The 23,300-nt window shown below is 38.2% G+C and overlaps 2 protein-coding genes and 1 long non-coding RNA gene across 3 annotated transcripts; 1 reads left to right on the forward strand and 2 right to left on the reverse strand.

The window, feature by feature from the left end:
• Positions 1–429: 429 nt before the first annotated feature.
• LOC122651412 (methyl-CpG-binding domain-containing protein 11-like) lies at positions 430–10,586 on the forward strand. The gene is made up of 2 exons (XM_043844794.1): positions 430–622; positions 9,346–10,586. The coding sequence occupies exons 1-2, from the start codon at positions 530–532 to the stop codon at positions 10,333–10,335; spliced, it is 1,083 nt and encodes a 360-aa protein (XP_043700729.1). The 5' UTR covers positions 430–529; the 3' UTR covers positions 10,336–10,586.
• On the reverse strand, positions 10,345–10,656 carry LOC122651413. Its single transcript, XR_006331449.1, has 2 exons — positions 10,536–10,656; positions 10,345–10,500 (listed from the first exon to the last, which is right to left on the reverse strand). It is a non-coding gene; the product is annotated as an uncharacterized LOC122651413 (long non-coding RNA).
• Positions 10,657–12,655: 1,999 nt separating this feature from the next.
• Positions 12,656–15,909, reverse strand: LOC122649554 (thylakoid lumenal 16.5 kDa protein, chloroplastic). Its single transcript, XM_043842748.1, has 4 exons — positions 15,489–15,909; positions 13,399–13,538; positions 13,198–13,270; positions 12,656–13,107 (listed from the first exon to the last, which is right to left on the reverse strand). The coding sequence occupies exons 1-4, from the start codon at positions 15,865–15,867 to the stop codon at positions 12,998–13,000; spliced, it is 702 nt and encodes a 233-aa protein (XP_043698683.1). The 5' UTR covers positions 15,868–15,909; the 3' UTR covers positions 12,656–12,997.
• Positions 15,910–23,300: the final 7,391 nt, after the last annotated feature.

A 23,300-nucleotide genomic window follows, 5' to 3' on the forward strand; every position in this document is an offset into this window, starting at 1 on the left:
AAGATTCAAAAAAAATGTGGGGAATTATTCTGTAATCTGTAAGAGGTGATGACGTCAGCACATGAGTCATGAGCTCATCCGGACACGAAACCGGTATTCCAAACCAGTTGAGGAACGTGATCCAAACCGTTCTTGGTAGCGGACCAGGTGTCAACATGATATTCCTCGTTGTGTTGCGAGTTACACGCACTGCGAGACAGCGTGTGTGTGTGGCGTACAGGGAACTGAGTCTTTCTTACTGTGGGGGGCCGTTTATGCGTTTGAGACTTGAAAATTGAAACCGAAGAAGAGAAGAGAAAGGGAAACACAGAGAAATCCTCCACTTACGGGGAACTTGTCTTCACAGAGCTCTCTCCCCTCACTTGTCATCTTTTGTTTTGACAGATAATTAGAAGATTAAATCTTGATTAATTACAACGGTCTAAGGAGAAAGTAAAAGATCTAAAGAAGTGAAGCAGAAGAGTTCTACTAGTCTGCCTTTCTTTGCTTTCACTGCTGTTTTTCTGACTTTGTTTTTAATTCATTCAAAATGGCGAGCTCAGTCGAGAAGGAAACTCAGACGGGTGCCCAGGACGAAGTTGTCTCAGTAGAACTCCCTGCTCCTCCTGGCTGGACAAAAAAGGTTTCAACTTCTCTGCATCTTTATGCACTGTTTGTAATTGTGCTTTCTCCTGTGCCCTTGCAGTAGTCAACGTCTCTTTGAATTACTGATTTCTTTGTTTAAATTTCACCTTTTTTAAAAAAAATTATGTGGAATTCTTTCTGGGTATTCGAATTTCCTTAATATTGTCTACTTGTTACTGAAATTTTGAGAGAGTAGTGAGAGTTTACTTGCTAGGGTTTGTAAAGGAGTACCCTACTTTCTTTTTTTTTTTGTGGCTTTTTCTTATGAATTTCTGCTACAGTTTTCTTTTCTAGTTTTGAATTTTGCTGGTTTTTAAAATATTTTCTGACTTTATGGTTGGAATTGCTAAATTCATAGCGTGCTAGCTGCTAGGGTTTTAAAACGTCATACCGACAAGAGGGAAGTGTAAGTAGTTTTGGTTTCTCTTCCTGAAGCTTCTTGGGCTGAATATCTACTCTATTAGCTGAATTGTATTCCCTTTGGCTTGACTGGTGTGAAAGAATTACTATTTGAAATGTGAGTTCTGTTTAGCAAAACCACAGAATTACATTATGTGAAGTTCTTCTTAGAGTGTAGCGTTCTTGCTAAAACATTTCTTTCTTTCCACAGCTTACTATGCCTTTCCCAGTTTTGTATCTCTTTTGTAAAATGTGCACCCCCCCCCCCCCCCCTTTCTCTCTCTTTTAAATCATGTCTACAATTAATAATATCTCCCTTTCATCCGTTGTGGTCGAATTTTAGTGGAAGTTTCAATCAAATCTGGTTAAGATTTTGTGTTGTTCCTTTATGTCCTGTTATTCAAATTTTAATGTCTTAGGAGTTAGACTTAAAAGCAAGTACCAGCTACTACTTGAATATTTGCTTGGGAACACCATATAATGTTCGAAATTCTGAAATTTGTATTGTCCAGATTGTGTTATTATTATGAGAGTGTGAATATGGATGTAGCTCTATAAGTCCATTTATAAAAATCCTCTTTTTGATGTTCTTTAGTTTGTTAACCTCTCTCAAGTTTGAGTGTCTCGTCTCATCAACTTATGAAAAGCTATGGCCAAGGATTGACCTACCTTTTGAACATTTATTTGGGTGGACAATGACGTTCTGAGGTCAAGACACCACTCCTTACATCTCCACACATAGCAGTAGGTTAAAGATCAGGTTTGACATTTTGGCTGGTAGAGAAATGCTAGTGAAGTTTTTGGATATATGAGTGAGTAAAGTATCATAAGGTGAGGTTGTGAGATGCAGCGGGAGCCCTCTGATGTTAAAATTTAACTCGTAAAGTGAATTTAAAGTTTTTCTTATTGTTTTAGATTGTTGACATTGTTTTCCTTTAAGCACATGCATAAGAAGAAGTCTGATGAAATACCTTTTGCTTGCATGAGGAAGAAGCTTTTGCGATTGGTGGTTGCTTTAGAGGTTGAAGAGTGTTTGATTGATGTAGAGGGCTATTATTTCCAGCAATATCTAGTTCAGCCAGGATTTGCAGCTATGAGGCTGAAAACAAAAAGATTAAGCTTTCTCAAATTTTATTACATCATATTTTTTATCGATATCCACAATCTATATTACCTATAAACGTATTATATAAAAATGTAGTAAGAGTAGCTTGACCTCTCTAATCTTTGGTGGATGTGTCAAAATATCAATGCTTCTCTAGAAGGTATGCTTATATATATATATATGTATCTATATGTATGTCTTGCCAAACCTAGATGGAATTGTGCAATGGATGTTGAGATGGAGGCATTTCAAAGTGAGGTAAGGAGTTGGTTCGATGTCGCTGGGTTTTTAGTTTAACCTATATAGAATTGTTGAACGATTGAGGGCCTGATTGGTTGCTAAAGGTTATACATAGACTGATGGTGTGGATTATTTTGAAACTTTTTCTCCAATTGCTCGGTTGAATTTGTACATGTTCTTATATCTCTCACAGTAAACCTTGACTGGCCTTTGTTTTAGTTGGATATTAGGAATGCTTTCTTGTATGGTGGTCTCCATGAAGAGGTGTATATGGAGCAACATCTCAGATATGTTGCTTAGGGGGAGAATGCTACTAAATTATGTAAACTCCATAAGGCTATTAATGGCCTTAAGCAATCTCCAGGGCTTGGTTTGACAACTTTATTAAAGTTGCTATTGAGTTTGATTTAAAGCAATGCTATTCTAATCATTCAGTTTTTGTTCATAGACAAAATTCTGGTGTAGTTATTTTAGTAATCTATGTTGATAATATAATTATTTCTGGCAATGATTTGGTTGGTATTGAAGATGTTAAGCACCTGATTAAGCATTTTCAGATTAAAGATTTGTACTTCCCTAGTATTGAGGTTGTGAGGAGCAAGAAGGGTGTTAGCCTATCTCAACAAAAGTACGTACTAGATCTTTTCTCAAGAAACTGTAATGTTAGGTGCTAAACCTGCTGATGCACCTGGATCTGCATTTGAAGCTGGGTATTGGTGATGGTAAGACCTTTGAAGACAAGCACAAGCACAGAAGGCTGGTTGGCAAGCCTATAAATTTGACAGTTAATAGGCTAGACATTTCCTTTGTTGTTGGTGTTATTAGCCAATTCATGGAGGAACCAAAACAGGTACAATGGAATGCACCTTGTAGAATACTTCGGTATCTCAAAATTCTCCAATTAAAGGACTTATTTATCAACCTCATCAGAATTTGGATATCATGGGATATTCTGATGCTGATTGGGCAAGTGTTGAAGAGAATAGGAGATCTACTGGTTATTGTACCTTTGTTGGAGGAAACTTGGTAATATGGAGAAGGAAGAAACAAATCACTGTGGCTAAATGTGGTGCTGAAGCTTAATATAGAGCTATGGCTCATACAACTTGTGAACTCATGTGGGTGAAATTTCTCATGAAAGAACTTGGATTTTGTGTTAAGAAACCAATGGAAATGTTCTGTGATCATCAGGCAACAATTTATAGCCAATAACCCAATTTTTAATGAGAGGACAAAACACATTGAAGTTTACTATCACTTTGTGAGAGATGTTCTGATACGTAAGATCATTTATACTCCATTTGTTAGTTCGTCAAATCAACTGCGTGACATCTTTACTAAAGTTTTGTTTAAGAATGTGTTTATGACTTTGTGTTTCAAGCTGGGCATGGGTGATTATATGCTCCAGCTTGAGGAGGTGTGTTAATATTCTTAATAGTGCACAAGGGTATATTTGTACCTAAAAGTTTTCAACAGTGAATTTTTTGTAGTTTCAGGTTTAAAAAATATAAAGTGAGAGGTTGACCTGGATAGAATGAACCCTATTATCTCTTTGCTTCTTTTCTTTTCGTCTCCTCCTCTCTTCGATGAGTGGTTTACTGTTTAGTAAAGCAACAGAAATTTTAATTACTTAAATGGATTTTCTTATTGACACCCCTTAAAAGAAGTTGTGTACCCAGTGCACAAGGCTACCGCTACTGCGGGTCTGGGGAGGGTCGTAATGTATGCAGCCTTACCCTCACTTCGCAGAGAGGTTGTTTCCCGACTCGAACCTACGGACACTAGGTCGCAATGGAGCATTCTTACCGTTGCACTAAGGCCCGCCTTCAAGGTGTCAAATAATTAATAATTTGTATCCTTATTGTTTTGCCCTCTTAGTAAAACACGTTTCTTTAAATGATGGTAAAATCACGTTATTCACATGTGTACTCAAAAAGTGTGCGAGACCATTACACCTCTTTGAAAATGATAATGTTAAGTCACTTTCCAATAATTTTGAAAATCCTCTTTTAGCCTCGACGTAAAGAACTTTCAGGAATAAGACAAGGGGGTTATTAAAAGAAGGTTACATGTTCCAAATACACCTATACAGTTGTCATTCAGATAATCCCCTACTTAAAAGACAGACTAAGATATTTGGAAATAGGATTGGAAGTTTATAAATGATTGGAAAAGGTTCGTCTTTCAGAGGAGGTATCAATTCCTCTTTTATCTCTTTTGGATGATATACTAGATTGTGCATTCTTTCTTTTTTATCTGTTGTTTCTTCTTGCATTACCATCCTTCCTTAGCTTTCTTGCTTGCCATATGGTCAATATTACCCATAAAACCCTATCCTTTTTCTTTTCCTTTTGCTTTTTTGGAATTGAAGTAAATAGTAGCAGCTTGATACTACTGGCTTATATGATGCATAAATGCTACCCCTGTGAAACTACCACCTGGGGGGGGGGGGTGTACAATTTCTTTTTTTACTTGTGAATTATAAGATGATTCATACAACAGGATATTTCTAATTTCCATGCTGGATCTCCAAAAGGGTATGTTGATCTTTATGTTGGGGGTGATAAATCTGGTCACAAAGGTGTACTTTGAGGTTTATGTGACCCTTGGCTGTTGCAAAACAGAATCTCGAATTGGTCTTTTGATGCACTATTTAGAAATATTAAGAGGTTCTCATGGGGTAGGAGACAAATACATTTCTGTCTAAATGGTTTTAGAGGACATGGCATCTCTGCCAAGGATTCAGTGGGTTAGTTTCATTATGAAAAATTGCTTCTAATTTTATTTTTGTGCCAGGGTAGTATTCTGGCCATTGGAGAAGTGTGCTTTGGGAAGAGTACTGTTGGTATGGCACTCTCATGTTTTTGTTGTCGAAGTTTATCTTATGTCATTGAAGAACTTGTCTCGCCTATTTTTTATTTTTTAAGTCAATGGGATTTAGATCTTCATATGTGGTTGCTTAATTTTTTTGACACCCTTCTTCGGTTGATATGGATGTAACAGTTTCTCCTTGAAATCTTGAATAAGCTTGTAAATAAATACTGAAGGGATTGCTGGGTGATGACCTGCTGGAAAACTTTATACTTAGTTGCAAACTCAATATTAATTTACCCCCTTCTCCACAAGGAGGAGAAAAAGGGAAAGGAAACCTCTATCCCCAATCATAAATACATAAGAATTCCTAAGTAACCAGGATCCGTTTCTTTGTAGTTGGTTTTATTTAAACAGTTCTTTTGAGTAGAAATTAGTGTACGACTGATTTAAAAAATAAAAATATTGTATTTAAACAAATTTTAATTTCTAAACCCTCCCAAATCTAATCAAAAGCACAATGACTTGCATAGCTCCAGTTAAAAGACACTGCAGTCTAATGTTACTGCTAGATTTTTCCTAAACATATCCTGCTTGTGGAAACTGAACTTTGAAACATCCCATAAACCTTCCTGGATTATTAAAAGGGAGCTCCTATGTCTCATTCATATAGAATAACTTGATTCTCAATCTTGGCTTCTTATATGTCAACATCACAAATGGGAATTGTGTCAGTAGTAGCAGTGATGCAGTATCGCTTCCGTGGACCGGGTTGAATCCGATCCAATCCCAGACTGAGAACTGGGTCCAGATTTGGTTGGGTCTTGTAGGATAATTAAATATTTATTTTCTATATTTGGATGATATGTGATCTTTTTATTTTTTGGAAGTTTAGATACGTAGGATATTTGGTTTCCCAGTTTGTGTTGGTCTTAGTTTCCTAGTTAGGAGTATCTAATTTTTAGGAGTCTTTTTTTTTTTTTTTTATATATATATAGGTAATGCAATGGAGTATAATGTACAGTTGATTTGAGAATGGAATATTGGAGTTGTTTGTGAGGTTGCCTGCTTGGCTTGACAGCCAGTGGCTGTGGTTCTTCTTCCTCTCCACCCCTGCGTGATCCTCTTCCTGTCTCTCTTCTTTTCTTCTTTATTCCCCTTCCTCCCTTCCTCTGTGGTATTTGCATTCTCAACCATGAGTTCAGTTCATCTGATTCTCATCATATCGGATTGGAACTTAAAGGAGGTAATCCCTGTATTAGAAACAACCCACCTGGTTGAGTTGGGATCGACATCTGGTTTCAGTTGATTGTTGTAATCAGAGCCTCAAACCTCATTCTTGATATTCCGCCTGATTTGATCTCAGAAGTCCACTTTTAACATGCAACTTGGGAGTTGGGATTGATGTGGTCTTGAATCAATAGGACTGGGATTTGAGTTTATTCCTAGATTCCCTACAGATTTGGAGTCCTAGAAGAGGGTCTGGTTTGATTGCAGGAGGACCTCCCATCTTTTTTTATTTTTATTTTTTTAATAGTGTTCGTAGTTGAAAACAACCTCTCGGTTGTTATTCAGTCCCATTTATATTTTGTTTTCCCTTCTCTCTTATCTCTGTTTTGTCCTTTTATTTATGATTAGTTTTGTCCTATTCTATCTTTTTTCTTTTGTAAGGTTGAAGACATCCCTTTCCCCCACAATATAAAATTCCTTTGTGGTTATTTCCTTGATTTCCCTTATTACCCTTTCCTCCCTTCTTTTGTTATTCTTATTTATCCTTTAGTTTGTTTTCCTTCCAAGTTTATCTTTACTCTATAAGTACTAATTCACTTTAAATCCTCTCTCTTTTTACAAACCAGGGGGGTGATCTGTTATGCTGGGCTTCACAGAGAGAATAATAGAAGAATTAGAAGGAGGGGGGAAGAGGGAATTCACGTTCTCACACACTCACGCAGAGCTTCACTGAGAAAATATCATTAATCAAATCTGAGTTCTCATAGCACGGTTACATCTATTGAAATAAAAGAAACCCAACAAGAAAGGAAACTAACTTTAACTTGGAAACTCAAATGAATAAGGAAACTAAATCTTAGTAGCTTTGTAAAACTGAAAGAAGAATCTTACATAGCTGACCCAAACAATTAAAAGACAAAATAAATAACTAATTACTTAATGCCAACCGTTGTTGGACCAAAAACCCTTGGACTGGTTCTGTTTGGGTTTGGGTCTCCAGATCATATCATGCTAGTCCAACCAGCCAAGTGATATTGCATCAATTCTCCTCCTCTGGAAAGAACTCGACTCCGTCGAGTTTGGAAAAGGACCAAGAAGGCCGTCTGAAGGAACACGTTGGAGGAGGAATGATCTCGCTACTTTCTTGAGATTTAATTTCAGGGTGATCCTTAGTGGAAAGAAGCTTCATGGTTTTGTTGCCGTGCTTGAAGGAGTAAGTATTCACAAACCCGCAATGTTGTGCCTTCTTATCAAACAACCACGGTCGACCAAGAAGAATATGACAGACCTTCAAGGGGAGGACGTCACACTATACTGTATCCACAAATTCACCAATAGAGTAGGTGAGCAAACACTTATCTGTAACCTTGAGATTAGTGTTGTTCACCCATGCAACTTTGTAAGGAGTTCGGTGTGGCTCTGTCTGCAATCCTAATTTACAAACAGCTTCTTCAGAGATGACATTAGTGCAACTACCTCCATCAATCACCAGACTACATAACTGGTCGTTGCACTTCACACGAGTCTGAAAGGTACTGCTGTAGTGCCAATCTTCATCCTCAGTGACTTTGTGAGTAGTCAAAACAGGACGAAGAACATAAGAAGGATATCGCTACTCATCATTGTCATTGGTGTCGACTTCACTTGGTCCAAGTTTTGGCGGTAATTCAACTCAACATCAAAGTGCTTTTTTGGAACATAAGAGATAAAATGATCCTTATCAATGTAAGCCACCAAGCGGTTGGGACACTAAGTAGTAACATGTCCGTATCCTTTGCATGTAAAACACTAAATGGCAGCTTTTGGCATTATAGAAGAGTTGTTGAAACCACGCCGAAGTGGAGAATATGGCTGGATAGGTCGTGAAGATGACCTGTCTAAGTCATGCTAAGATGGAGAATAGGGTCGATTAGGCCGTGAAGATGCCATAGATGAACCAGTAGTCTGTGGTTTGCTAAATGAACCAAACTAGATTGCCACTCCACCTTTGATATATTTATGGTTCTGCCATTACCTTCCTACTATTGGCTATTTTGCATTTGGGTAGGGGCCCATGGCGAACCTAAACAGGGTTTGTGGAACTCTGGATCACATCAAGCAGTTTACTGGGGCTTGGTGGACCACATAGTAGAAGCATCTGCTTTAATCGCCTGGATTTCAGGCTTGAATTTTTTAGTTTCAGCTTGTTTTCTTAGCAGTTAATCCTAGCTTTTGGATTAGGGGCATGGATGTGCACTTGTTACATAACCATGATTCAAGATATTAGTAGCAACCTCCTTTGTTGAGATCCTCTTTTTAGTCTAATTTATTGGAAATTGATTTCATTATTTTGATTCTTGTTTTGGAGAGTTCATGTTGAAAATTTAATAAATTTGGTGATAGGCAATGATATGATGATAGTATCTATTTATGGAATATATGACAAGGCAACTTGAGAGCTTGAACCCCTGATGGCTCTTCATGGGAAGAAATAAGTTTCTTCTACTTGGCGTGATCCTGTTTACGATATCTTTTACTTCCCTTTTTGGTACACACCAAAATGAGACAGTCATGGACTATGAAATGCTCTTTATTGTGATACCATTTGCTTTATAGACTCAAACTGCTAAGCAATTAGCAGATCTATATAGTTATTTGGATAGAATTAAGATTAGGAAAGAATTTATTGTAGGAAGAAAAGGGAGGATTGATCAGCCAGCCAGACACTGAACATACTGATGGAGGATGTCATAAGAGTATATACTGTAATAATAGGTTACAGGAACTTATTACTGACATGTTTACGTTCACAGTGTAAAAATGCCCTTGATGACTTAGTATTATTTGCAATTTGTCTCTAATTTCCCATTTCAATCATTACTTGTTTTAGCAAACTGCATTTCCCTCCCTATCTAATAATTTGAGGCCTGTCTTTGCTCTTTTGTGGTGGTCTGCAGTTTATGCCCAAGAAAGGAGGGACACCAAAGAAGAATGAGATCATTTTCATTGCTCCAACCGGGGACGAGATCAGTAATAAAAAACAGCTGGAACAATACCTCAAGTCACACCCTGGTGGTCCTGCAGTATCCGAGTTTGATTGGGGAACTGGTGAGACACCCAGGAGATCCGCAAGAATCAGCGAAAAGGTCAAGGCAACTCCACCACCGGAACCCGAGCCTCCAAAGAAACGAAGCAGGAAATCACCTGCAGGTTCGAAGAAAGAAACTAAGGAGACAGAAGAGAAGAAAGAAGATAATATCATGCAAGATGCTGAGATGTCTGAAAAGAATAATGAGGAAACAAAGAAAGAGGATTCTGTTGGCAAGGAAATTCAAGGTGGGAATGAAGACAAAACTCATGAAGATACACAGCCAACCAAGAAGTGTAGTACTGAAACAGAAGAAGATGCACTGGAAGGAACCCCAGTTGAGAAAAAGATTGAAAATGACACTGAGGTAATCAAAAAAGATACTACAGGTACAGAAGCTGAGTCAGCTGAAAAGGTCCAAGAAGAGAAGGAAATTCAAATGTCAGATGCAGCAGCAGTGGCCACCATGGATGATGCTAAAGAAGAAATTAAAATGGAGGAACAGGTCCCAGAAAAGGTGGTGCAGCCACAAGCAGCAGCTGAGAAAACTGATGGACCAGATCATGGGGAACAAGAGAAACCAGAGGAAATGAGCAGTGAAGTGGAGCCAGGAGAAAAAGAGAAACTCAACAAAAGTGCAGCTGAAACTGTGGAAGAGATCAAGGAGAAACAAGCAGCGAATGGAAACAATGAGGAACAAATCTCGACAGTTGAAGAGAAAGGCAAGAAGACGGAGGGGGAAGTGATGGAGAATGGCAGCCGAAACAGTGAGGTTGGTGAGTCCAAGCCTCGAGAGGTTAATCAAATGGGGCGAGTTGATGCCCAGCAGCCTCCTACCCCCTCAGCAGTGAGCTGCTGAGTGTCTTTCTCCCTTTACTGTCCATGGCCTCTTCTGCCCCTTCTTGGGTTCGTTTGGATGACTGTAATATTAATGTTGATGTTGGATCTGATTTATACATGTACCTTGGTAGGGTAGGCCTTTGATGCAGCAAGTAATGTTGCATTTAGTTGATGTTAATTGTACCTTTTTTGGTTCCTTGTAAGAGATGTTAATTGTACTTTGTAGTGATCCCTGTAATAGTAGGTTTCTGACACATCTGATATGTTCTGCTATAATTGTGTATCCAGTTAATTCGCATGGTCCCATGTAGCCTTCTGTGTTCAGGTGGTTTCATAACAATCTCCTTTGTTCTCTTTTTCCAAAAAAAAAAAAAAAAAAAAGGTAAATGGCTCTTGGGGCATCCATAGTTTATAGAATAGTTCGACCCAATGCTTTATTTCTGTCCTAACCTTCCCTGTTATTGTAGTCTGCTCCCGATGAGAGAAAACTCGCCTTCTTATGACACTACTTCGGAGCCTCAGATCCCTGTCTCCGCCACTATGACCACCACCGTTCACCACCACCACCCAGCCCCATCTCACATCATTATCCCCACGTGACCACCCACTCCCCTTTGTTCCTCCCCAAACTCCACTCCCCTCCCTGCTTCCCTACCCTTCCTTGCAACCTGGCCTCACCCTCCCAAACCTGAGTTTTCCTTCTTTCGCATACAATTCAGCATCGTTATGACAAGGGTTATTCGATCCACCAGAGAACCAACTCCGAACAACATCAACAGTCTCTCTTTGAGACTCATCGACCCATCAACAATCTGTCTCCAAACTACCACATTAACACCAGTGAATTCACCTCTCCAGACTCCAGTGCCCTCAACATCGCTGAGTTGGCCTAAATTCCTAACTTTCCTGAAATCTTTCCCACAGTACCAACAACACCAATCCTCTTGTCAGTTGCACTTCTCCAACAAAGCTCCTTTATGGAATGCCCATCAACCATATGTGGGCGAGAGAAGGGACAACAAAAGCAGTGAGAGTAGAGGCCACGTTGTAGGCTTCTGGTTGACGTTGATTTTTTTATGCCAATGGCGCCATATCTTGGTGGGGGCGACTGCTGCAACACATGTTACCAAAGGCACCCTAGCCCATGAGTGCCACCACCTGTGACACGAGGGATACGAGACACGGATGACCAATACCACCCCCACCCCAGCCTCTGCCCTACCCTGCAACCTCAACCCCACGTAGCATCGCAACCCCACCCCACCCTACCATCCCATGCGCTAGTCAAGCCTCACCCTCTTCCCTGCGCAACCACCCCCACCCCCTCCTCTCCCTTGTGCTGTTGCACCCCGCCCCCATCCCCTCTTCTTTCCTGTGTTGTTGCAACCCCACGCCACCATACTTATCCCTAGCCCCTGCAGTTGTAACCCTCCCCCACCATCCCTGTCCCTTTCGCCCACACCCCCACCCCACCCGGTCTCCTCGCCCTGCTCCCTTTCAATGTCACCCTCGCCCCAACTACCACCCACCTCTTTGAAACCCCTAACCCCCTTCTTGCATAACACACCCCCACCCCTCCCCTCTCGATGGTGATGCAACAGGGAGCAGAGGGAAGGGAACGGGACAGAGAGCATGGAAGGGAGTGGAAGGGAGGAGTAAAATTGGAATTATGGTAAAATAAGGAACTTCAAATGTAATATTATTCAAATGAGATACCTCAAATGTAACAATGGTGAAATGTGAGGTACCCAGAACATTAAATTTTAAACGTTCAGTACCTAGGTGCATTGCCAACAAATGTCATTTACCCAAAAAAAAAAAAAAAAAATCTCTTTTGTTGTTCCTCTTGATATGAAGTGTATCTTCATCAGTTAAAAGTATGCATTTTTCCCACAAAATGCCATCGTTGAGAAGGTTCAACTAAGTTGATATTCAACCTACTGGAGGCTTCTGCATTCAAGGAATCTTTTGTTCAGCCGCCCAAAATAATGCCATGGGTTTTTCATTCCCACCAGAGGGCCCTGCAGTAAAAGTTCTACTGGAATGTTCTTAGGTTGGGTATATTTAAGCTGTACAGAATTCGTGAAACCAAGCCATTCTCCATGCTTGGCTACTTAGTTAGCAGAACTCAAGCCAATTGCAGAATCTAACCATCCAGTCTAGGAAAGCTCCTAGGTGGATTCATCAACAAATCTGATGCATTGATAGCACAGGTGAGCAGTCTGCATTATTATTTCAGTATTGCACAAGGAATAAACTCCATAACTTTCGTCACTCAGCCATAAAAATGAGCTTTAACATACAGTATTTTCCACACATGGATTGGTAGAAGTTTTTCATCACAACAAAACAATGGAAGTAGTGCAATCCTGAATGGGTTCATGAGAAGTCTAATAATACATGAATATATTCTCAAGCTGTTGTTTGACGTCCAAAACATAATCAGCAAATCTGGTAAAGCTTGTTGGTGATTACAATTTACAACAGCCAGACCATGAGCAAGTCAAGCAAGCAACTGAAACTTGTACAAAAACAAAAGAAATACGTCGGTTGACCATTAGACATTTGAATTAAAAGGTTGTTTATGGTTCAAGAATGTGAAGAAATCCAAAGGATAATTGAAAATCCTCTAGGAAAAGGACGGGAAAAAGAATTAACAAAAGTAAGAATCCTGCTTCCTATCAAAGGCCTTTAAGCTGTTCAACCAGTCCAGTCAGCGCAGTCCATTTCTCCAGTGCACTGGCAGAAGATACAAAAGCTCTTTTGGAGGATTCAATGTCATTTTGGATGACTGCACAGGGAGGAATTCAGGACAGAACATTACAGATGAAATATCAAAGTATTACGATAGTAGAATTGCACCTGAGAATGGTAACCTCACCTGATGAAATTAAGGAAGCCAATGACAAATTGAATGAATCGACTACAGTCTTTTCTTCAGGACTGGAGCTCAGCTGTCACATACAGGTACATAAGCAAAGCATAGTTGCAAATTTGTAGAAGAATAATGTGAGATTGAACCATCATGATAAACCTATAGAACAATATATAAGAAGTGTAAGTATTGAGAACTGTCACTGACCTTGGAGAAAGCTACATTGACCTTTCGAACCCATTCTGCATCTGTACTTGACCCGAGAACTGAACTTGCTACTGAGAGTTCATTATTGTCTATGGCTTGACCCACTTTACTGAGCTTGTACACAACCTCTTGCAGATAAGCTACAGCATATAATTTAATTTTGAGCGATCAAGGCAAAATCATAGAAGTCAGACCAGTTCTAGAGGTTGGCTGAAGAAAGCATGAGTCCTTTTAAGAGGTGAGAGTTGTTATTGTTTAACCTACTCGTCATGGTTCAAGAAGTACTGCAGTAGTGCCCAAGGAGAGATGATTCTAGATTAGTTTTTTCAGAAAGTTCCTTCTTTTGTTTTTTGGTATTACACCTTTGGGGATGGGGAATTAAGCTAGAGTATGCGAAACGGTATCAGTGCTCACGCCACATACTGTGTATGCAGCCCAAGAGACTCGAACTCTGAGGCTATTCCGTAGAGTGGCAGTGCAAATGCCAATTCACCCAAGTGGTTATTGGTGTTTCTTAGAAGAAAGTTATTGCATTGGGTTCTCTTGCTATGACTCTCTAGCTTCTGAATTCCAGTTTAAATAATGATGGAATTAAGATGTTTGCATATCTTATAAAAGATTTAAAGTAGAACTTATGATGTACTCCGAGAAACATGCTTGAATGCCTGAACAGTTAATCTGTTTTGTAACATAATAAGACAAATTTGTATCTTGATAGGAGTTCCCCAAGAAAAACAAGAATAAAGACCAAAAATTTTGAAGCAGTGAACATGAATAAGATACTCCCTTTAGAAATAAAAAAGGCAACAATGGGACTGGACTACAAGTGGGAGCAGGAAGCAGGATATAAGGGGAAGGGAGAAGGCATACCTCTTGTGTTGGTGGTTTCACAGCAATTGTTAACAATGACAATGTAATGAAGATTCAATCAAAATCACTTACATGTGTAACAAATGGGAAGAAACATTTAGAAATGGATTTCAAACTTGAGTTCCTATATCTGCGTATTGGATAGGGACTGAAGGAGGCTTCTTGCCCAAAGCACATCCATTGCCTCCATTATTTCATTTGTACTACAAATTTGATCTACCATGCTTTACACTGTCACATTTGCAGATCTGGGCTGCCCATTTCTCTTCCCAGACTGGTGAGGACTGGAACTCAGATTTTACAGTGGATATACGCAATCCCACCCAACCAAACTACAGGATTAACACTATTATATTACCTCATCCTTCTCTAGTTCCTTAAGCAATCTCCCTCTACCAATCTTGTTTTCCAAAAGGTAAACAAAGAAATTTAAAAAAAAAAAAAAAAAAAAAACCACTGCCATCCATACCTTTGCTATGAACCTTAACTCATCGTATATCAAAAAAGGGTAGAAAACTGTGCTACCCTTTAGGTCAATTTATCAGGGTTGAAAAGGGGCAAAGATTTCTTGCGTCTCATTCATCAAATATTGAAGCCAGTATTTTTTTTTTGTTGGGGGAGGGGGGTGGGGGTGGGGGTGGGGGTTGGGGGGAGGGGTTCCATACGTAAAACAATGTTAAACTCAGAATTGATACCACATTTTACGGAGTTGGTTTCTCTCAACCAATTTCATCATCAGAAGAAATATCTAAACAACATGCCCCGTTAATCAGTTAATACTTGAGAATTGCGATCTCAATGGAGCACCCAGTGGATAAATCGAATTTTAGATAACAAGAAACAAGCATGAGTATCCATCCACCAGAAGAATCATAAGAGCAGGTTTTACATACCCAGAAGAGCAAAAGGAAACCTAAGGGGGAAAAGAAAGAACCGTTATCAAATTAAACCCAGTTGACCCTTCCATATATGCATTTCCATCACCAGAAGGACGACTCCTAAAGTACCAATCCCGGTTTGTAAAGTGTAATCCATTACAATCAAGTATCACCTTTCATAATTGGGTATAAGTATAACAGACTGACCAATCATACCTAAAAATAAAACATACAAATTGAGCTCAAGAAAAGAAAAGAAAAAAGGGGAGGGGGGGGGGGGGCTATTTGCAGTCAAAATGTGTCTAGTTCTTTAAAGAAACAAAGTGGATTGAGGAGCCAAACCTGTTTCTGCTTTGGATGCCTTGATGACTTCTTGCTTCTCAAGCCTCTTTTTTCGGTCTTTCTTGACCCTTTCCAAGAGCTCCACGTCATCGTCAGCCTCCAAGATAGCAGCGTTGGCATGGGAGAAGCCAGAAAGGGAGAAAGTGGAGGCAGTAAGGCAGATAGCGAGGCCTCGTCTTGTGAGAGTTGAAGAAAGAATTTGGAACTCAGAGGCTTCCTTGCAGAGAGCAACAATAAGAGAGTAGTGACGGTTCACATTGTGTTTGAGAGAATAAATGGTGGCCGGAGCTGCTGTTGTTGTGGTCGTCGCTGAAGAAGAAGAGGTTAATAGAGAAGTTGGGGGAAGTGAATTTGCAGTAGAGAGGAGGATCTTTGCCATTGTTTTTTTCGGTGGGAAAATAATAGATGAGGGAGGTATCAGGAATTGGAGTAAGAGGATAAGATTACTTACTTTTGAGTGTTCGTGTTGGTTCCTTGTCCCCTGATTTGCAGTAAATTTTCAAATGATTGAGGATGTTTTAGTAATTAAACTAGAAAAGGAAAATGGTCAAGATGGCGATTGATTAGGGTGCACGAAATTTTTTTTTCATTTTTTTTTTTTTGGGGTAGGAACGCAAAACTTCGAAAAGGCTCCTGTCCTGCAGTGGAGCTGGAGCGTCCAGCCCAGCAAAATTATAGCAAAAATAGGGGTGGGGTGGTTATTTCACAAGGGCTGCAACAGGTCGGGTTGGGTCGGGCTTTTTAAAATCGTACCACAAACTACCAAATGTGCCACACACTTCTTTATATCGGTAATACCTTCTATTATTTAATAAATAAAGAATTTTCTTCAGGGCCATCAAGGTTAAAAATCAAGATCAAAATCAAGGTCGGGCTGAGCCCGAGGTCTCAACCCTGACCCAACCCGACCCTAACTCAGGACCAAGAATTTCTGGCCCTAACCCGCCCTCAAGACCAAAAATCTTAGCCCAGACCCTGTTCGGGCTCAAGGCGGGTTAGGGCCGATAGGGCCAAACTTGCAGCCCTAGGCTGGACACTCCAGCTCCCGCCACTGCAGGACAGGAGCCAAATCCGCGAAACTTGGTTCTAAATTCTAATAGAGGTTAAGAGGGACGTGGTAGGAATTATTGAAATCTACGGTGTAATTGAAATGAAGAACAAAGATTAGAATGAGAGTAGGGGTGTCAATGTGGAACCAGAGGTCCAGAACTGAGAATAGAAACGGAACCAATCCGCTTGGAAGATCCACCCATTAATTTATTGATCGGATTTTAGATCTAATATTTGGAATTGATTAACTTATTGGTCTAGGCTGGTTCTGTCCTGATGCTCCTAATGGTTCTAGAATCGATAGACCATTTATGAGCCACTAGAATCGAAACCATTAAGGAACTGTTTCAAAGTTAAAAGAGACACATCCCTAACACTTATTATATATAATCCAAGGTTTGTAGAGGATTAAAAGGTGCGAAGCTTATAGGGATTTATCTCAAGCAAGGATTTCTAGGTCCAATTGATGAATTTAGGCCCATCTTATCTTATATTAGAAGCACAACATTTCATCTCTCAGGATACCTTGGCAGAGAAAGTGGCATGTATATTTTTTAAGGACCACACGATACAGTGTATTATCTTAAGGTACAAGGTTTCATGCATAGCCGTGTATGATGTACGATCGTGCGCCTCAACTATTGGATTAGGTTAAGGATGCATGTACAATATATGAAGGTGTCCATCCATTGGTTGAAAGCACAACCTTGCATAAAACCTCTCCCTTCATCTTAATACAAAAACAAATGAAATAATAAAAGCAAATGTTTCAAAATGAGAATTTTGGACAATATTAGAATGGCTGGAACTGATTAAAAACCGAAACCAGCCCACCCATTAGTTAACGCTATTGGATCTCAGGTTTGGAAAATTAGCTTATTGGTCTGGTCCTGATCCCTTAGGGTCGGACCTGTTAAGGAACCGGACTGATTGCCTAGAACTGGACCAATTTACACCCTTAAATGAGAATAACAAAATTGACTCTGTAGCACGGTATAGGAGTTTAGACTTTAGATTGGGTGCTAAGAACTTTTTATTTATTTATTGGTGGAGCAGCATGTAGTGCTCTAGTTTATGGGTGTCTACTAAGACAATAAACAATCTGTATCATTCACTTGTGGTGACATCTTTGTGCAGTTTTAAGATTTTAGAACAATTAAAATTTGTGAAATGGATTTATACACTAGCATTGTATATTGGCATATATATACTATGTGAGACGATGTATAAATAATTAGGTGTCGTATACATCATTTTTACTTCAAATTTTTTACTTACTCTTCCTTATCATAGAAACAATGGAGATGGAAAGAAGACCGAATTTATGATTGAGAAATCTCAAAAATGAACTTGCAGGCAGTCAAGTTAGGTGAATCGAACTAATTTCGATCTGTCGATTTAGTTCAGGGCATCAAGAAACTCAAGAATCAGTCAGAATTGGCATTTAGGCTGATCAATTCCGCCTATTTCAATTCAATTTTTAAAAGTATTGGTCTACTCTCATTTTATTTTTGTTTTTCCGGTTAAGTATTTGTAGTTATTTTTTTTAAATGGTAAAGGAAAATAATAGTAACACAAGATACTTATTAAAAAAAAAAAAAAAAAAATAGTAACACAAGAAAAGCTTATGTACATCTAACTGAACTGTTTCTCTTCATTTAGAGTTAAGAAATAAAATAGAAACCCAACCTCTCCCTTGTAATTGGATCAAAACTGTCACCATATATAATAATTGGTTAATCCACCACTGCTAGCCTCTTATAGTCTCTTTTAGATCTACTTCTATGGAAGAAAATAAGGGTTCCTAGACAAACTGCTCCCTCTTTGCAGATTTTTTTTTTAAAAATAAATAAATTCCATTCTTACTAAATTTATTTGTTGACCAGATATGTCTAGGAATAGATTAAGAATAGTTTGAATGGTAGATAAATCAGTATTAGAGGTTCTACAAACGATAAATTTGTCATTAGCAAAAAGAAGATGAGTAATTTTCGAGGCATTCCAACTCAGTTTAATTCTTTTATACCTATTTAAATTCCTATAAATAAACCTTCCACAACCTAGATAATCCTTCCATAGAAATAATTTCTAGTTTTTTTTTTTTAATTAAAAACTTACTTTGTAAATCTTAACATCTCACTTGGTTGTCCGTGATAGATTTTAGGGTGCATATGGGTTGGGCCTGGGTCCATGTTCAGCTCAAAGCCTGACCCAGTAGTACAAATTTAGGCCTGACCAATGTCATGGGCTGGACCATTAATAAGACCCTTACTCAGATTATTAGAGTATGTTTAAAGAGTATATGAGTCTGATCATTGCCTTCCCCCTCTCCCCACCCCCCTCCCCAAAAAAAAAGGAAAAAAAAAAAAAAAAAAAACGTGTCAAATATAGTCTTGATACATATGTTTTAACAAAGATGGCCTCAATTAAACACAATTTAAAAAGAGTATAAAATACTAATCACTTATGTCTTCACCTGCTTAATTTATTCTCAAGCAGGTTTACACTTAATGGTTAACAGGCAAAAACAGGTTTACACTTAATGGTTGTCAGCATACTACAAATAATGGTTCTCTATCTCATCCTCTTTGAGAATCTTTCTCCTCTCAGTGGGTCCTCACCAAGCTACCTTACTCCTGAAGAAATATAGAAATAGAAAACAAGAAACTGGTCCAACTCTACACTAGCTCCTAACACCCTTAGCTACAACCCTTAAGCACAAAGCTTGGAGGACTCACAGGTAAAGGCTTATATTCCTGATCACTTTTGAGGGGAGAAAAGATTCTAAAGGTAACTAACTCACTATGTTCTTTGCCTTGTATAATGCAATCTTATTCCTGACACGTGGAAGAAAATTTTTCCAAACTACCTCCCCTAGACAAGAGTAAAGGTATGAAGAATTCAATTCCAAAAAAAAAAAGAAAAAGGTATAAAGAATTTATATACTTCTATATAGTTTTAAAAACCTTTAAAGAAAAGGAAAAACAAAGATTCCATCTAAGCATGTCAAAAATATTGTAAATAGCATGTGTTTTATATGTACTTCAAGTGCATAGGTATAAAATCCCCCAAAAAATGTTCAGTATTTTCTGTATTTTTATTTTCAAGAACAACAACTGAAGTTTCTTTTCTTTATAAATTTTTTTTTTCTTTGTCAGATTTGTTTGACCTTTCCACTAGACCCATAACTAGGGATGTAAGTGGATAATCGAAAATTAGTATTTGGTTCATGTTCGCATCCATTTAGAAGAATTCACATTCGAAAAATAGGTTTACGGAAACTAACAGAATCAATTTGAAAGCTAATCGGATGCATATACGAATATTTCAATTTCAAATCGAATATTATCTGATCTGTTTAGGTCCGGTTTTATAATATTAAAAGATCCTTATTAAATCATGGTGTATTACAAGTAATTGAAAAAATTAAATATAAAAATAGATTCAAGAGTCTATCTATGTAAATCAACTCTAGTGCAGTAGTGATTTAGTCCTTCAAGATTCTTGGTCCTACTGATTGTACATTGGACCTATAAGTAGGAATGTAGCAGAAAAGACATATACAGTGCATGCAAGTTTGGAAGTCCATTAGAAAAGAAGAAGAATCTTATGATCTTATCACAAACGATTCAACATAAAAGGTAGAATCGATATCAGTTGCATGGATTATATATACCTTTATTAGTTGGCATTGGAAAAAGGATCTCAAACTCATCAACTAAGTAAATAAAAAGACAAGCCTTTTTAAGTGTAACTCCACTAATCCATGGTACCCCAGATCGATCATCTTAGTCATTAAGCAAACTCCTATGAGAAAAGAACGCGGTTTCAAGCTTTTCTCAATAATTAGTATAAAAGAATATGATTAGAGCATGGATATTTAAACTTCTTTTGTCAACCTAATGGTTTCTTATTTTCTTAATCTCTAAGCTAATCCAACAACTAAAGGACCCTCCAACAGTCCAATTTGATTATGTTTGTCTTCTTCAATTAATGAATATCATTTATCCTTAAAAAGAGTTTGAAAGGGAAAACCTTTTAATTAAATAGTGTTTAGTGATCCACCAATCCCTGTGAGACAACCCAACACCCACCTCATCATCACAAGCAAACAAATTTCCCAAGGATAAAACTTGAGTTGAAACTCAGTGGCTTCCTTTGTTAGGTTGTTAGGTAGGTAGTGGACCATCTAGCCAAAGGCCATTCAATTCATATGTAGCCTTAAACATCTAATTAACAAGGAAGACTATGTGAACCAATGCAATCTCAAGCACCTACGGCTTTAGGAATTGGTATCGGATATGGGATCGGTCTTCGTTGATACTAATCCGGATCAACCCGTATCAGACAGATTCACCTCTGGTTTTAAGTTTTAAAAAAAAAAAAAAAAAAAATTTATTTTTTAACCTTTGGTCCATACCTCCAAAATCGGTATCATCAACTATCGATACCAATATGGATCGAGCGATTCCAACAATCTAATACTAATTCCTTGATCCGTGATATGAAATACATACCTTAACTGCATTGAGTATTGTAGAAGACAATGAGGACAACTCTCCTTCCAACTTGCTTTGAGAGTGACATTTTATTTAGTATACCTATGTTATAGGAAAACTCTAAATCGAATTAACTGTTTAAATGACACCTCTATAGATAAATGTATAACTTATAACGATCTTTTTTTGATTGCCTCCTATTTTATTTCAAAAGTTCTTTAAATCATGAACAAATATAAAAAAGTTTTCAAAATAATTTAAAAGTGACTTATCATTTTATTATTATCAAAAGCTACCATTATCTTCTACTCAAAAATAAAAAAAATATCATTATCTTGCATATTTTCAAATACACATGTAAAATGGTAGGATTTCCTTTTTACCTTTTTTATCCATCAATCTCATTGTTGATGCTTTCAGTGGTCCAATAGTGATGTAAACATTTGGTCATGTGGTCCTTGAGATCCACATATGGTCCATCTCAAGTCTAACTATTTATTACATGCTTTCATAAAGTGTATACCTTTAAGCATCTAGGGCAAGTTACTAATTAATACTATTCCCTGCCCCATCCAAATACTATATTTGTCTACCTTTTTTCCAAAACACTGGGGCTAATAGAAGGTGCAATATAATTAATTTAGGGAAAAGGATCCCCACAATGCTCGTGTGTTGATTTCATCCTACGTCCTTTTCCATTTCATGTCATAGACCAAATGTCTTTGTATACAAACCATTTCCCGCAATGCTTATTAGTAGAAAACTACACTCTGGTGTCATAGGAAACCTCTTTCCATAAGTTTATGAATGAGACCACTCTCTTTAGTTGCCACTTAGTTGATGTTTGAGAATGATTTGGAAATTACTTCATCCCTAATGCTTGTGATGACCATATGACAAGTCAATCAGTACCATGGTCAAGTTAAGCCAGGATTCAGCTAAAGCTTTGTAAAATAATATGGACCATCAAACATAGTTTAGTTCAACATAATCCAACCAAAGCTACAAAATGTTTAAACAAAACAATAATGTGATTCAACGTAACTAGTACATTATTTCACAGAAGCACGACATAAATAAAGGGATTGGGTTCTCTGTCCGAGAGTGTAGCATACGCTGGTGCCTCTAGAGCTACGTAACTCAATAATAGTGACAATGACGCAATTGAATTAAGGATACATATTGTATTGCATTAGTTATAATTAGATTTAATTCAATCCATTAATGATATGAATTCTCTAATATAAAATCGCAGTTATGGTGTACCTGATTTAATTCAATCCATTAATTAATGTCACATGATTTAAGCATAAAACAACTAATAATTAACCAAATAATCGAGGTTTGCACAGTAATAGATATTTGGCTCAAGTGCCCAACCCAAGGATCAGGATCGTCTCCAAGGAGCCAGCGCCCAGGGTGTTGTTAGGGGGCATCCAGTAGTTGAGTTGTACCGCACACCTAAGAATGTGTACGGCACAGCCCAACGGCTGGCAGCACCCTGGGCGTGCTGGGCTCCCTAGAGACGAGCTAAACTCTTCGATATGCACCTAACTTAGACTGAACACATCTTAATACAATGAACTAGCTAGTGTAGGTGGTATCGATTTTAATAGTTGTATATAGGAATTAACAAGCATTAATGATTCACCCAATTAAGAAAAACCAAGCATTAATTATGATGGTAATATACTAAAGCTCTCTCCTCCACTATTGTCACATATGCTACGGTAACCGTATTTTTTTAAAACAAACATATTAAGTTATTCAATATTCAAATAAGCTCCCTTCAACCAAAAAATAAAAAATAAAAAAAAGCTCCCACGTGCAGTCATCACAACGGTCACAATTAGGAGTAAAATTGATTAGTGTTCTTTCTCCCAATTTATTATAATTTTATTTTATGTAAAATTTATAATTCTCTCCCCGGCCTAACCCAGCCCATGCATCTACCTTCCCCCTCCCCATGATGAATTAGGATCAGCTCAACCCGACCCTAAGCGCAGGTCAAGGTTGGATTTTTCAGGCCCTAAGTTAAGGTCGGGTCAGGCCTGGGCTTGGGCCTAACTAAGGGGACTCAGGGTTGGACTGGGGTGATAAAAAACCCGACCCAACCTGACCATGTTACAGTCCTACTCCAAACTGTAAGTCAAGTATCAATCGATTTCCGTATCAGCCAATCTATATTGATATTTGAAACCATGTTTTTTAACACTATAGAACTATAGTGTACCATGATCACGGATCTACATTAATAAAATTG

This window comes from Telopea speciosissima, chromosome 2 (genome assembly GCF_018873765.1).
Source record: "Telopea speciosissima isolate NSW1024214 ecotype Mountain lineage chromosome 2, Tspe_v1, whole genome shotgun sequence".
In the NCBI taxonomy this organism is placed as follows: domain Eukaryota; kingdom Viridiplantae; phylum Streptophyta; class Magnoliopsida; order Proteales; family Proteaceae; genus Telopea; species Telopea speciosissima.